Consider the following 16,516-nt stretch of genomic DNA (forward strand, 5'->3'; position numbering starts at 1 on the left):
TAATTGGATAGAAAATATACTAGATTTTCTTTTTACATGATGCTGAATTTAGGAGGAATTATATTAAAACAAGAAAAAAAATATACTAAATTTAATAGAAAATATACTCGACTCTAATATAAAGTACTGAATTTAAGAGAAATTATATTCATTTTTGGATATTTTATACCTAAAAAAGTTGAGGACAATTAAGTCACAATATTTACATGAAGAGTTGAAACAAATAAAATTTTACATACAGGGAGTAGAAATGAATTTTTTTATGAGTGAGAATTACATGTAAAATTTAAATTGTGATTAAAAATTTTTCTTTAGTTTACTCCATTTCAAAACCTTAGTTGATTTTTTATTATTTTTTAAAATAGACTCGGATCTGATCACCGGATCGGGTTCATCCTACCCTCAAAGCCCTCAGTCAGTTCATTTTGCAAAGAAATGCCATTCGACCGGATTCATGGCCCGCAACGGTCAGTGCCGAGCCGCAGCCCGCTTTTAACTGCAGACCACTATCTCTGTGTTGTCCCGAAACCCTTAATCGACCTTTCTGATCTACCGCCACCGTCAGCGGCGGCTGCGGAATCGACAGTGGCAACCGTGTCGGCAGATGGCCTTGGCGCGGTTCTGTGCGGCCTGGCGTCTCCATGGGCGACGTCAAGGATTTCAGTTTCCCTCAGAATATTCTCTCTCTTCCGGTTATACCCGTAAAGCTGATGCGTTGCGCTCTCAATTATCTCGCAACTTAATCACTTCCCCTGCCCCTTTGAGTTACCTCAGTTCAGGAGCAGAAGGTTTTCTCAGACTTCTAAATTATGTTTTCAATCTTGTCGATTCTCTCTGCCAAAATGAAGTGACTTTTACTCTCAGTGTTTGTTCTCCGAAGAAGCTTCCAAAGTTGTTCTTATAATGCTAGTAGCGTCGATCCTCCGCATGCAGTCAAAAATGCAGGCTGCTTGACTCAGCCGTGTTCTTATAAGGTATTGGTTTCTGAAGTTGCCGTAAAGTTAGTTTCTTACCATCTATTTTTTTATTATTATATTTTTGTTGTCAGTCTACAGAGATATCATCCAGCATTAGCGGTGTTAGATACATGTCCATTGTGAAAGCCCCCGGTGGAGCAAGACAGGTGATCAAAGAATTAACTTTTCTCTTGTTCAACCATTTTGTTGGTCTGCGGATTGATATGCATTCTTGAAAGCTTGTCGGATTCTACTCTAATAACTTCTATGTTTCTTTAAAATTTGATAATTTTAATTTCTAATATATTGTTTTTGTACTGCTAGCCTTCTGTACCATCTAGACTGAATTTTGTCCGTTGAATATTAAGTATTTCATTCAACATGAGTTCTGCATTTGATCGAGTAACTCATGTAGGTTTCTTTGAAGTTGACTCTGCTGAGTCCTGGATTTGTTTATGAACCATATGCGCCACGAGATCCAATTCCCTTTTGGAGAAGGTAGATCAATCAAGTTTATATTTCTCTCTTCATCTAAATATGTTGACATTTTGAATTCATATGATAGTTGTACTTTCTGTATCATCCATCCTTATCAGAGGATTAAGCTAGTTTGATATTTTAAACTTAAAAATTGACAATATATGTCCACACGTGATGAAATATTAGATAGTTCTTTCTCTAATTGAAGTTAGGTGATCAGTATTTCCATTCATTAAATCAAATAATTTATCTATGTTTATATTTAATACTTTTTGAACTCAGAGGTTTTGAAGTTTCTACAAATTCATATAACTTGGCAACATCAACTTTTGTTGTTTATATGATTTTGTTATTAGATAGTTCTTTCTCAGTTCTCTAATTGAAGTTAGGTGATCAGTATTTCCATTCATTAAATCAAATAATTTATCTATGTTTATATTTAATACTTTTTGAACTCAGAGGTTTTGAAGTTTCTACAAATTCATGTAACTTGGCAACATCAACTTTTGTTGTTTATATGATTTTGTACCAAGTTTTTCTGTTCTTTGTAGGTTCTAGGTCTTGTTTTGCATAATTATGCTTTGACATAGTGTAGTATATGTGCCATACAAGCAAATGCGATGATAGAGTTGCTATGGTTTATTTGACATGTTTTTTACCAGGTGGTTCACGCCATCTGGCTGGAGAAGAACTAAGGAGGATCTAATTATGGAGGTATATTTTTGCATGCTGACTTAAGATTAATCCTTCTACAATGCTGGTTCCTTTATTTTGATCTTATTAACTTGGAAAGTTTATCATTTAATCTTCCAACAATTTATTGCTTATAAGAGTTCTAATTTTGAATTCTTATTACATGCATCCCTTCACAGCCTTTCAAAAACTTCATGTTTGTTTTTGTTTCAATACCTTGTTAGTCATAACAGTAGCATACATGGGTAGCGATAATTGCCTTAATCATTCTTCTGGTATGGACAATTATTAATTATTAAACATATATCAATTTTGTTATTAGACTATTAGTTATTCCAATGTGATAATCAGTTTTTTGAGTTTTGCTATGATCATATTATATATCACTAATTTACTTAAACATTTGTTACAAAATATACCATTTCTCAAGCCATCTATATGAGCTATAAATTTTGATCAAACATCCAACATAGCTATAAAGGATGTTTCCAACCATATTTTGTTGAATTGCCACACAAGGGCATATATATGGCTATACGTGCAAGACCACACCAAACTATTTGGGGTCACCTACTTGGATAAGTTGAATTTCTGGTATGTTTTAATTAATTAAATTATCATTTTTTATTATATTAACTAAAACTTCATGAGTCTGCCTCTACCCCTATGGTTTTCACTTTAGTATATTCAACTTGTATAACTATAATATCCATTGGTTTCATAGTTGCCAAAAGCGCAAGGGGCAAGAAAGCATTCATGGGTCTTGGGGCTTAAAGTGCAAAGCGTAAGGCGAAGTGCGGGCTTTACGGAAAAAAACATAATAAACACATGGACTATTATATCTATTAAAAGTTTTTAAAAATTCAAATAACCATAAACAAAATATTCTTTGATGAAGCTATAGATTATTTAAAAAACTAAAAATAAATCAAAAGTCTTTGAAAATGTGATAATTTTCTTCATCTTGATTGTCCAAATCTACGTCATCAGCTCCATCGCTTGATTTGTATTCATCGGTATCTTCTTCAGTTTCATCATCAAGGTTAATCTCTTCTTCATCTACAAGACTAGTTTGAACTGAAAATTACTTTCTTTTTGCGGAAGTAGATGATGATGCTCCTTTCGAAGAAGAAACATTTCAAGACCGAAAGCCATATGCACTTTCACCAACCCCAGATGCTCGTGCTACATCACTCCAACACAAATCTTCACCTTCATAGACAAAATCATTATCATTGTCTTTATCACTGTCATCTAATTTTCCCAACAACCATTTATTACTATCATCTATCTCTGACAAAGTAATAGGATCAATCTTATCTTGCATGTCATATCTTCGCCTCAAAGCTCTGTTGTACTTGATATATACTAAATTATTCAATCGTTGTTGAGACAATCTATTTCTTTTCTTAGAATGCATCTAAAAAAAATTAAAAAGTAAAAGGTTAAGTCCATAATATAAATTTTAATATGTATTAAAAAACTCCAACTTACATGTTCAAAAACACTCCAATTATGTTCACAGCATGAAGAAGAGCATGTGAAGTTTAAAATCCTCATTGCAAATGTCAACTTGAAATACAAAAACATTTGAATTATAAGATTAACTTTATTACCATCCAATATTGATATTGCACAATATATTATTTACAAATTTACTTGGTGATTTTGAAGTTCTTTGTTGGATAGCCATTGGCAAACAAAAAGTACTGCTTTCTTGTATTTTTCTAATTGATTTGTGATCTTATCTTGTAAATTCTCACCTCTTACCAATCTGGATATGCACTTGTACAAACCCTCCATCACTTCTATATCATTTTCTATGTTAGGGTTTGAGTAAAAACTCTCTGGATTTAAAAAATATCCGGCTGCTTGCCAAGGTCGATGGAGTTGAACGTTCCATCTTTTGTCAATGAATTCAAAAACGTTATGATATTTCTCTTCATTATTGTTAAATGATGCAACAATAGCTTTTTTGACATGTTCATTGACTCATAAATATAACCCATAGGAGACTTTTTTTCACCATCTACTAGCTGCAATACTTTCACCAATGGGCCACCAACTTTTAATGCAAAAATCATATTTTTCCAAAAAGAAGGCATTAATATCACTTTTGTTACACGTTTTCCAACTGCCTCTTTAGAAAATCGACTATTTGCCCATTTTTCAGATGTAAACATCTTTCTTAGATACGATTGTTGTACATGAAACTGCTTTAAAGTCAAAAAAATCGATTGCGAAACGTGTCTTTGCGGTTCTTACCATATCTATCTGTCCTAAACTTTCTTATTATGCTCAAAAATCGATTTTTTGAGATGAGGAATTTTGAATATATCCTCGAGCAACAAATCAAAACAATGAGCTGCACAGTCCAATACAAGTGTGAAAATCGGTTTCCCAAAAGGCAACCTAAAACAAAAAATTAGTCAAAAAAAAAAAAATCCAATATTACCTGCACTGACTTGCAGCTTGCATTATCTGTTATAATATGAACCACGTTTTTTTCTCCAATGCGATACACAAATTTAGAAAGTAACTCAAACATCTTATTGTGAATAGCCTGAAGTATCAACTGATTCAACAAATACACTTCCATTCACCAAAAAATTTATAAGAGTCCTATCCTTTTTATCCGTCCATCCATCTGCCATGATTGTGCACCCAAACTTAGTATGATCTTCTTCATGGGATTTGGGAAGCGAGTTCGTACTTGCCAACTCCTTTTTCAAATACTTAACCCTCATTTCATGATATGATGGAGGTTTCACCCTCGATCCAAATTGTCCAATAGCTTCAATACAAATCTCAAAAGAATCATATTTAATAGCATTGAAAGGAATTTCAGGAAGGGGAGCCTTGGCGCAACTCTAAAGTTGTTGCTTTGTAACCAAAGGTCACGGGTTCGAATCCTAGAAACAGTCTCTTGCAAAAAAGTAGGGTAAGGCTGTGTACAATGGATCCTTCCCCGGGACCCCGCATAGCGGGAGCTTCGTGCACCAGGCTGCCCTTTTTTTTTTTGATAGGAATTCCAGCATCTTACATCCATCTTGCAAATTTCTCAACTGCAATATTTCTTAACTTCTTTTTATTTTCATCAAATTATTCTTTGTTTTTTTGCACCTCTTTGTTTGACAATTTCGTTGACATCTTTCAGAAAATAAGAATTAATATGCCTAGTTTGTTTACACTTTTTACCTTGGACTGGAGGATGGATGATTGGATTGAATATTGGTTGTTTCCCTTTCACTTTAGTTTGATGATCATCTTCTTGTTCTTCCAATCTTCCGAATAATCAATATCGTCAGAATGAGGAATTTCTTCCATTTGATTATTTAAATTACTCCTTTTGTTTTTGCATGAACTCTTTAATTTCTTCTTTAACATGCTCGGGACATTTTAGACAAGTTTTCGCATTTCTATTGCCCCCAATTAAATGTAGCTTGTGTCGATAAATCTTGTCATTTGTTATTTTACCAAAAAAATATAACTAACGATATTTGGATATTTAGGATCCGAACATGTTACTTAATTCCAAGCAATATCCTTTCGAGTTGATGAAATTGTTGTATTTGACATGGTTAAGAATCAAGATTGTTGAAATCAATAATAATCAATCAATAAAAAAATATAAAATAGGAAAAAAATTAATTATAGAATATAAATCTAATTTATATGAATTAATAAAATTTATTAGAATTTTTTATTTTAAATAATTTTTTATATATTTAAATCTGATTTACTAATTCATATGAATTAATAAAATTTATTAGAATTTTTTTATTTTAAATATATTTAAATTTGATTTACTGATTTATATAAATTAATAAAATTTATTAGATTTTTTAATTTAAAAAATATTTTTTATATATTTAAATCTAATTAATAAAATTTATTAGATTTTTTATTTTAAATATATTTTTATGTATTTAAATTTTAAATCTGATTTACTGATTTATTTGAATTAATAATTTTTTAAATTTAAATATATTTTTTATATATTTAAATCTGATTTATATAAATTAATCATATTTTTTTATATTTAAAAATACTTTTTATAAATTTTAAATCTGATTTATATTAATTAATAAAATTTATTTGATTTTTTTATTTTAAATATATTTTTTATAAATTTTAAATCTGATTTATATTAATTAATACAATTTATTATTATTTTAAATATATTTTTATATATTTTATTGGAATAATTTAATTAGGTGTTATAAAAACTTATTTGAAATACTCCATTTAAGTTAGGAGTTGTTTGATTTAATTAAATTAAAAAAAATGTATACCTGGATTGCGACGCCTCGACGACATCAGAGGCATCGCGTACGCTTCCGGCGCCGCTGGAGGCGCGACGCTTCTCGTGGTGCTGGAAGCATCGTCGAACAACTCAGACCGTGCCGGAAGTGTTCTGCGACAGCGTGACACATCCGGAGCTGCCAAAAGCATCGCTGGATACTCGCGGGATGCCAAAGACGTTGGAAAAATTCTGATAAAAAGAAATTAGACAAGAGATGAAGCACAATGACGAGAGGCAGACGAAGAGGTAGTGGTGCTTCGTTTGAAGCAGACGAAAATTAAAGAGGTTCAAAGCTTTAAACTTATAAAAAAAACAATAAAAAATGAACAAAAGAGGTCTTTGCTTCGCGGTTCGCTTTTGCGCGAAGCGCACGCTTCTTGGAACTCTTGCACTTCCGTACGGCTCACTGTGCTTCGCTTAAGCGAGCGCTTTTGACAACTTTGATTGGTTTACCTTTGAACATGCTTATCATCATCGTCAAGATCGGTTTTCCATAAGTATTTGAGATTGGTTACCTAGATTGTACTCTTCTATTAAGCTCTATGGGTTTTAGTAATATTTAAATCAATTGACTCATTGAATATTGCATTTGACTAAAATATATTCTTTAATCTTCCTCTATATTTTACACCTTTCATTTTAATACATCCAATTTCTAGCTATCCAATACATTTATTGCCTTTTAACAAAACATACCATCTCAATATATTTTCTCATTTTTGTCATCCCTTGGAGCCACATCTAATTACCTTAGGATATTAGTATTTTTTAATATAAATTTACATATCCATCTCATACTACAACAATAACCAAACCTTATTCCACTAGGTGAGGTTGACCATATGAATCATTCTACGAGCTCTATCCCCTACTAAATCATCATCTATATTTAAATAAATTTTATCTTACTTTATTGTTGCTAAGTTTTTTTTTGTCTTCTTCATTTAATGTGCATGTTTGTCATAGTCTTACATCGCTTAATTATGACATTTATTAATCATCTAAGTTCGTGTTATCTTTTAAATGTGTCTCTCGGAGTTTTATCTCATATAACTTTGACTTTCTTTCTAATGTTCTCCTTTCTCATCTGTCCATCCTCATATCTCGACACATCCACCTTAGCATCCTCATTTTCTACTCATGTACATATCCATTCTATCATTTTCATATTTTGCTATATCAACTCCAAAACTGCTAGTTCTATGTTTGGAAGAACAAGGTCAAGGCCCTAAGGGTTACTTGACGCCCCTAGCCAATCAATGTTGAATTAGTCTAAACTTTGGACCGCCCGTACCATTTTAATTTATTTTCTTGTTTTGTCATCTAACACCTAATGAGATAAGTCTTGGATGTCGTCATCGTCGTTACTTGGTGGAGCTACACTTATTCATTAGCATTTTTTATTTTCTCATTTTTTGGAACACAAACTTTTGGAATCAAGAGTTTTTACTCCAGATACATGTTATACTAAATTCAAATTGCTAATCAAAGTATTCCGTAATTCCACATTTTGTTATATATATTGCATAATATATCCAAGTAATCAACATAAGAAACCCATATAGTATGTGACAAATAAATGATAAATTGATAGTGTCTTTTGATCAACCTAAACTTGATTATATATATATATATATATAGGTACTTTATGCTGCGAAATGCCCCGTGCGAACATCGGGGCACCTGGAAGTGATCTGGGCATCTGACTCCGACTCACTCAGGCGCCCGGAACACTTCCGGACGCCCGACTCACTTAGGTCTACAGGTGCAAAAGTGTGGTCTACAACTTATCAAATCTTTATATATATATATATATATATATATATATAATTTATTGTATTTTTTTAAGGTTAAGATAGTTAACTTTATTTGAATTAAATTAAAATTTTTCTAATGCAAATAAAGTTAAATAATTTGGAATAAATTGATTTTAAATATAATTTTATTTGGTATCAAATTTATAGGCAAATGATCTTGTCAACAATTTTAGTAATAGTAAGACTATTGAGATAACCTTAGTGGTTGTAAGTTTCTTTTTTTGCCTTTTTTGAGGAGAGATGTTGGAAAATTGTTAGTAAGATTACCAAGATGAATAGCAGAATATGGGCCTTCACTCCCAATTACCTATGAATCTTAGGATGATATTAACATGACTTTGTTAAAGTTTCCTCTACTAGTTGAATTCATGATTGTATTCTAGTGATTTAGGTAAAATTATAAAAATGACACTTTATTTAGGAAAAGAAAACCAATGATAATTACATATATAATTGAAATACATTTTTTTTTTCATAAAGAGATGGTTAGTTTTCACAAATTACATCTATAAGTTGTGTCTTATAGAGATAACTTGTTAGTTATTTTATGAATCTCTATGGGGGTTTAAGGTGATAGTGAAATGGGGGTTTAAGGAAATTAGGTATTTACTAAAACAACCAAGTTTTATCCCACTAGGTGGGGTTGGCTATATGGATCCTTTTATGCCATCGAGTTTTATCTCCTACTATATCATCGTCTATACTTAAATAAATTTTGTATTGTTTTATTGTTGCTAACCTAGACTTTTTTGTTCTTCTTCGTTTGATATGCGTGTTTGTCATAGTTTCACATCGCCTAACTGGAACATTTATTGGTCGTGTAAGTACATGCGTATACTATCTTAAACATGTCTCTCGGAGTTTTTTCTCTCAATAGATATAACTCCGACCTTCTTTCTAATGCTCTCATTTCTTATTCTGTCCATCCTTGTATGTCCACACATATACCTTAACATCCTCAACTCTGCAACCCTCATCTTCTGCTCATGTCGAGTTATAGCCCAATATTCAACTTCATTTAACATAGTAGGTTTAACTGCGATTTTGTAGAACTTTCCTTTAAGTATTAGAGGTATTTTACGATCACATAAAACACCCGATCCTCTCTTCCATTTCAACCATCCTGCTTGTATTTTATGTAAGACATTTCTCTCAATTCCTATTATTTTTGCAAAAATGATCCGAAATATTTAAGCCTCTTGATTCTGGACAATTTGTCATCTCCTATCTTAACAATTATCTCATTATATCTAATATTGCTAAACTTAAATTCTATATATTCTGTCTTTATTTTACTTAGACTAAAACTTTACTTTTCTAGTGTTTTCTCCCAAGATTCCAGTTTAGCATTTACTCCTTCACGTGTTTTATCTACCAAAATAATATCATCTGCAAATAACATACACCACTGTAATGTGTCTTGAAAGTGTGTTGAGTTTGCCCATAATTAGTGTAAAAAGATAAGGATTAGAGCCGATCCTTGATGTTTCAGTTATTTCGCCTGAAGTCTTTACTTGGGTTGTTACATCTGTTGGTGCAGCGGAGGCCGACAAGAGGGGGGTGAATTGCTGAAAACAAAAATTAAACTATACCCTCCTCGTACTTTCAACTCAATTAGTGCAATAGTGATAAATTAAAAAAGCAATAAAAACTAAATAAAGAAATACAGAGAAGATCAGGATTTTAACCTGGTTACAACCAAGAAGGTTGTTAATCCAGGGCAGTAGAAAAAGCGCAGTAGAAAAATTCTCCTTCTCTGAAGGCGGAGAAGCCTTTACACTGGAAGCTCGTAACTATTGCTGAAACACTCACAGCTTGATCGCTTGAGTCATATTGAATTCCTAGCCTGTGGGCCTTTATATGCACTCGAAATCTTATCCGAGAGTCCAAGGCCTCCAACAGGTTTAGCCCCTCAATCATGGATAAAACTTTATCCGCAAAGCAAACGGCCTGCTCAAGGCGCTTTAAACAATCCATTCAAGGCGCTTCAATGTGTTTAAGGCGCCTTCAATGTGTTTAAGGCGCCTTCAAGGTTCCTACTATAATTACCTTCTGCTTCTTCTCTTCGACTCTTTTCTTCTTCACTTGCCTTCCAAGTCCGCTTGTTTGGGTGATTTTACCAACCGAAATAGGGCTCACCCGAACCCAATTTCCGGCCTTCTCCTCGAGCAGCCTTCCGTCCCGGCTTCATGTCCCTCGAACGCCGCGCACGCTCTTCACGCCCACCGGAGTACTCTTCCGCAGCTCTCTCGTCCTTCGGATGCACCGAGCCCATCGGCTCCCTTCCCGTGCCGTCCTTCTCGCTAGCTGCGTCTTCCGCTCGACTTCCTGTGTTCCTAAGCTCCTGCACACTCAGACACAGGGATCAAATACAGCAGGACCTAACTAACTTGGTTGATCACATCAAAACTACCACGGGGTCCAACAACATTCTCGTATATATCCTTAATTAGTTCAATATATGTTACACTAATATTTCTCTTTTTTAGAATTCTCCATATAATTTCACTTGGTTCTCTATCATAAGTTTTTTCTAAGTCAATGAATACCATGTGTAGATCTTGTTTTTACTCTAGATATTCTTCAATTAGTTGTCTAGTTTCATGATATGACTCATTAATTTAATATCCCTATAGTTTGCACAATTTTGTACGTCTCTCTTATTCTTATATAAGGGAACTAGAGTACTTACCCTCCATTGATTAGATATTTTTTTCGTTTTCAATATCATGTCAAATAATTTTGTAAGTCATTCAATACCTTATTTCTCTAGACACTTCCATACCTCTATCGGAATATCATCTGGTCCAATGACTTTTCCATTGTGTATCCCATTTAAAGCTTGTTCTACTTCTGAAGTTTGAATTCTACGATAAAAATTTAAATTTCTATATTCATTTGACCTACTTAAATTATCTAAGTTAAGTTAGTCACGTAAATTTTTATTAAAAAGTTGATGAAAATACTTTTCATTGCTCTTTTATTTCTCTATTGTTTACTAGTACCCTATTGTATTCATCTTTAATACATTTTATTTGGATAAGATCTCTTGTCTTCCTTTCTTTCACTTTAGCTATTCTATAAATGTCTCTTTCCCCATCTTTTGTATCCAATTTTTGATATAATTGTTAAAAGTTTTATTTTTTACTTTACTCACTACTTTCTTAGCCTCTTTTTCTGACTATTATATATATTTTTTTAAGTTTTCTTCATTTCTACAAATATATAATTCTGTATAAGCTGTTCAATTTTTCTTCACTTTCTGGCAATGGTGGTAGAATGAAAAAGTATAAGAGAAAGTGAAGAAAAAGTACCTTGCATAGTGGTGCATGTCCCTTTGGTACACTCTTAGATACTATTTTTAACTTAGATACCATCTTATCCTATGTCGTATTAGAGTCGGCATATATTTCACCTAATGCTTATAATTCTATCTGCTTCTTAAATATATTTTGCTTCCCATCCTTTAACTTCTATATATTTCCTTTTCTATTAATACTATGCTTGAGGCATATATCCAACACTACTAACCTATGCTGGGTACTTAAACTTTCTCTAGGGATAATCTTACCATCTTTACAAATCTTTCTATTTTTTTTCTTAATTATAAGAAAAGTTAATTTACGATTTATTATTCCCATTTTTGAACGTGACTAAGTGTTATTTTTTTTTTCTTATAAAACGTATTAGCTAATATAAGGTCATATGCTATCGCAAAATCTAATATAGTTTTTCCTTTTTCATTTCTCATTCTAAACTCATAACTCTTATGTACCTTCTCATATTCTTCGTTTTTCTCTTTGTCATGCCCATTTAGATCACCTCTTATTAAAATAATTTCATTTGGCAGAATGTTTTGTGATACTTCATTTAAGTTGTCCCTAAATCTTGATTTGGTAACTTCATCTAATCCTACTTGCGATGCATATATGCTAATTATATTCATAGTTTTGTTCGCCACTATTTTCTTAAGGGATATAATTCAATCCGCTTTTCTAACTACTCCTATAATTTCATCTTCATCCTTTAATGAACTATCTATAACCATACCCACTTTATTTCTTATTTTTTACTCTTTCCTATGTCATAACTTAAAACTCGACTTCTCTATCATCTTTGCTTTCTCGCTTACTCATTTTGTCTCTTGTACACACAAAATACTAGTTCTTCTCCTAATCAATACTAATCATTGTGTTTACTACCTTCATTGATTGAGGATTCCTATATTACATGTTCCAAATCTTAGACTATTAGCTTTTCGATCATTTGTTCTTATCCAACCTATGGTGTGAGAACTCTTGCCTATTTAATACTATACAAAGTTCTAATGAAGATGTAGCGGTCCTCGTCGATATGTTAACCCTGCAATGCGAACTTTTGCATATTTAGCACTGCACCTGAATTTTGAAGATGTAGCGGTACTTGTAAAGACGTTAACCCTGTAACGAGTTCCTTCCGGAGAACAACCTAGCATTAGCACAATAGTTTATTGGAACATTTGCTATAGTTTTAACGCTGGCTGGCAACCCAACGTTTTTCATTACTTAATCTAATATTTTACTTGCAAAAGTTAATTAGTTGTAAGCATTTTTAACTCTAAAGACTAAGGTGATCAAATTAATCAACAAATGTAAAGCGAAGAACAAACATAAATTAGCAATCTAATTAATCATAAAAGGATAATTAAATAAATAGTTATAATTAAATAAGTATTAGAACTGTATCAACATGGGATGATATGGTGTATTAACATGGGACAAAACTGTATTCTTCCCGTCAAAGGTCAAAACTCTAACATAGCTTGAGAGTTTAAACCTTGAAAAACTAAAGTTACATTTGATACACAAAACAAATTGTATGAGTCACTAGTCATGCCCTTTGAACTTTCAAATCGCTAGTAGTTTTATGAGGCTAACGAAATTCCTTATAGTCTACTTTGATGTTTGATGACATGTTGATCTGCAATAGTACATACGACACTCACACGAACACATTTGCTTCCTACTCAGAGTTGTAAATGACAGTAGGTGGTGGCGGGACCGTCTACCGCTTCGGTAGCATAGGTGGTTGAATTAAAAATAAAAAATATATATTAAATTAATGAGATAAATTTATTAGGTTTTAATTAAGATTATTTAAATTATCCCAATCATACTTAGGAATTGATTAAAATTATTAACATAAAGATATTTAATTAAATCCTAATCTAACTCCTCTTACCACTGTTCCAGCTAGCACAACGAGTTCGGACGCGTTGCCGGGACTGCATGACACATTCAGACGCGTTGCTAAGCTCGAGCGATGAGTCTGAGCTCGTCAGGGGTTGGGGCGATGCATTCGGGCTTGTTGTTGGGCCCGCACGACATGTCCGTACTCGTCGGCGGGCTTGCGCGACGTGTCCAAACCCATTGCCTCACTCGCCTCGTCCGTCGCTTCGCCAACCTCGCCTAGATTGCGACCGTCTAAAGCATCGCTTAGGGCAAAGACGGTGTGGTTGATGCCCATCTCCCGTATAGGTGGTTGCCTCGACCACCATTTAGAACACTGCTCTTCCTTAAGACTCTCAAGATTGAAAAATATTTGTTAATTGAAGAAATGCACCTTCTTACTGTTAGGGTCGAAATGTAGCTAGAGGGGGGGGGGTGAATAGCTCGTCGTAGCTTGCTTCTTGATGATGATATGTAGCGGAATGTACAAGAAACAAAAATACAACGCTAATACAAGGATTTATTTGGTATCCACCTCAAGAAGAGGTGACTAATCCAAGGATCCACACACACGAGCACTCTCCACTATGAAAACACTCCTTTACGGTAACTACCGAAGGTGGAGAAGCCTTACAACACTCTCAGTACAAGAAGAAAGAAAAGGGAAACAAATACAATTGAAATCTTACAAGATTTACACTGGAAACCCTAACCCTAGCTTCTTCTTCTTGTTGTAGATCGCCTCTTGACTTGGATGTGCATCAGCACTTGCCTCCAAGAACCTTCAAGAACTGGCGGTGAGAGCTCAGAGAAGTCGCTGTGATCGTGTGAAGACGAATCGAAGAACTGTCAAGGAAATCACTCGCCAACGGCTATAACCTGCGCAACGGTCGGATCCCAATCGATTGAATTGATCTCAATCGATTGGGGAGGCTTTGAATCGATCGGTTGATCGATTCAGAGCGCTTCTGTGCTCTCTGGAAAGAGCTTGAATCGATTGCCCGATCGATTCAAGGCTCTCCTGCGATTTCCAGCCTCCCAATCGATCACCTGATCGATTGGAGACTCCCAATTGATCGGGTGATCGATTGGGAGGACTTCTGTGCGAACGGCGATTCTCCCCAATCGATCCACTGATCGATTGGGAGAAGTTTTGTCGCGACATCTCACCCAATCGATCAACCGATTGATTGGGCATGAGTCAATCGATCGGTTGATCGATTCGGCTCACTTGTGACTTGCCAAATCAAGTTTGAAGTCCCTCAAACCAACATCCGGTCAACCATGACCTGTTGGGACATCATGCCTTGCATCTGGTCACCCTCGACCTGCTAGGACTTCCTCACCAAGTGTCCGGTCAATCCCTTTGACCCACCTAGACTTTTCTCCTCGTGCCAAGTATCCGGTCAACCCTTCGACCGACTTGGACTTCTCAATACCAGGTGTCCGGTCAACCTTGACCTTCCTGGATTTCCACGTGCCTGGCTTCACTCACCAGGACCTTCACCTAGCTTCACTCATTAGGATTTTCATACTGCCTAGTTTCACTCACTAGGTCTTTCACCTGGCTTCACTCACTAGGATTTCCCAACTGCCTGACTTCACTCACCAAGACTTCTCCTCTGCCTAGCTTCACTTACTAGGTCTTTCACCTGGCTTCACTCATTAGGATTTTCCTTATGCCTAGCTTCACTCACTAGTTCTTTCACTTGGCTTCACTCACCAGGATTTCCCTTCTGCCTAGCTTCACTCACTAGGTCTTTCACCTAGCTTCACTCACCAGGATTTTTCTTCTGCCTAGCTTCACTCACTAGGTCTTTCCAATCAAGTATCCAGTCAGCCTTGACCTACCTGACTCTTCTTCACATCTAACTGGTCAACTTTGACCAGGGGAGAATTGTACCAACAATCTCCCCAAATGAACGATTGCACCTGTAATCTCCATGTATTGTCAGTCTCCATGTATTGTCAAACATCGAAACCTAAACATCAAGACTCAAGCTTGAGCCTTCTCAAACTTAGTCAACCAGGTCAACCTTGACCTAGGGAATATTGCACCTGCACTTACAACCATAGGTGCTATCCATACGTCAAGACTAACATATCCTTTGGGAGGCTTGAAGCTTTCATGTCTTTTATAGATCTTTCATTAAAGACTTTAGCATCTTTATGACTCCTATAACACATTGCCTTAACAAATTAGAAAATAGAGTTTCAATAAGTAAGGAGTAAAATGTGGTTATTGTGTGCTTGTTTGTATTCGTCTGAAACACTTTCATAAAAAAACTCTTCCAATAGTACTAATGCATAAATTGTTGATTTACTTTCTAATTTGAACATTAGTCTAATTTTTCAATATTGAATAATTCCCTTATATTGAGAAACATTCAAACTTCCTTTTTGTTAATGGTTTGCCTAAGTACGTTCCTATGGTGTCGGCTCTTGCACTTTCCCATCTACGATAGGGCCCATTTTTTATATTGAGCCTACTAAGAACACTGAGACAGAGTTAGCTCATCACACAAGCATCTAGAGGTACCTAGTTCATTGGGAAAGACTTTTAGGTATAGATGATGCTTTTAGAGATCGATGACACTTTGATTGGTGATGATGAGCTTCAATAATTTGCACCTAAATTACTTAAAGGAATGAAGCAACAATCTTCTTATCGATATACAGAGACGACTCCACTTTACACCTATATGTGAAATCCCATAACATTGTCACTCCACTTGATGGAGTCTAGATGGAGTCAAATTCTCTTTGGTGGTGGAGAATGATGCAAAAAAGAAATCAAGTTTGGACAATTTTTGAATTTTTAGTTTTGATTAGAGTTCTCTAGTAATTAGTCTATTTTGTTTGTTATCTTTCAATTTGGGTTATCAAAAGAAAAGGGATAATTGTATTTCTCAATTTACTTATTTGTTCTTTACTTTCCATTAAGGTTGCATCTATAAAAGTCTTTTGATTAATAAAAATTTTTCACTTTCAAATTTTTATGCGAGATTTCTTTTGTGAGGTTTGATTCCCATTGGCGCTTCGCCAAATACCCATTGT

The 16,516-nt window shown here is 34.3% G+C and overlaps 1 protein-coding gene across 1 annotated transcript in view; it reads left to right on the top strand.

Annotated features, from left to right (window-relative positions):
- Positions 1–459: 459 nt before the first annotated feature.
- The window catches only part of LOC122010373, a gene marked incomplete in the record, with an annotated part of 61,597 nt that continues 45,540 nt past the window's right edge, over positions 460–16,516 (top strand). Inside the window, 5 exon segments of the mRNA XM_042566882.1 lie at positions 460–788; positions 865–974; positions 1,049–1,123; positions 1,372–1,454; positions 2,099–2,150. Coding sequence (XP_042422816.1) covers positions 605–788; positions 865–974; positions 1,049–1,123; positions 1,372–1,454; positions 2,099–2,150 — 504 coding nt within the window.

The sequence above is a fragment of the Zingiber officinale genome, chromosome 8A, assembly GCF_018446385.1.
Source record: "Zingiber officinale cultivar Zhangliang chromosome 8A, Zo_v1.1, whole genome shotgun sequence".
In the NCBI taxonomy this organism is placed as follows: Eukaryota; Viridiplantae; Streptophyta; class Magnoliopsida; order Zingiberales; family Zingiberaceae; genus Zingiber; species Zingiber officinale.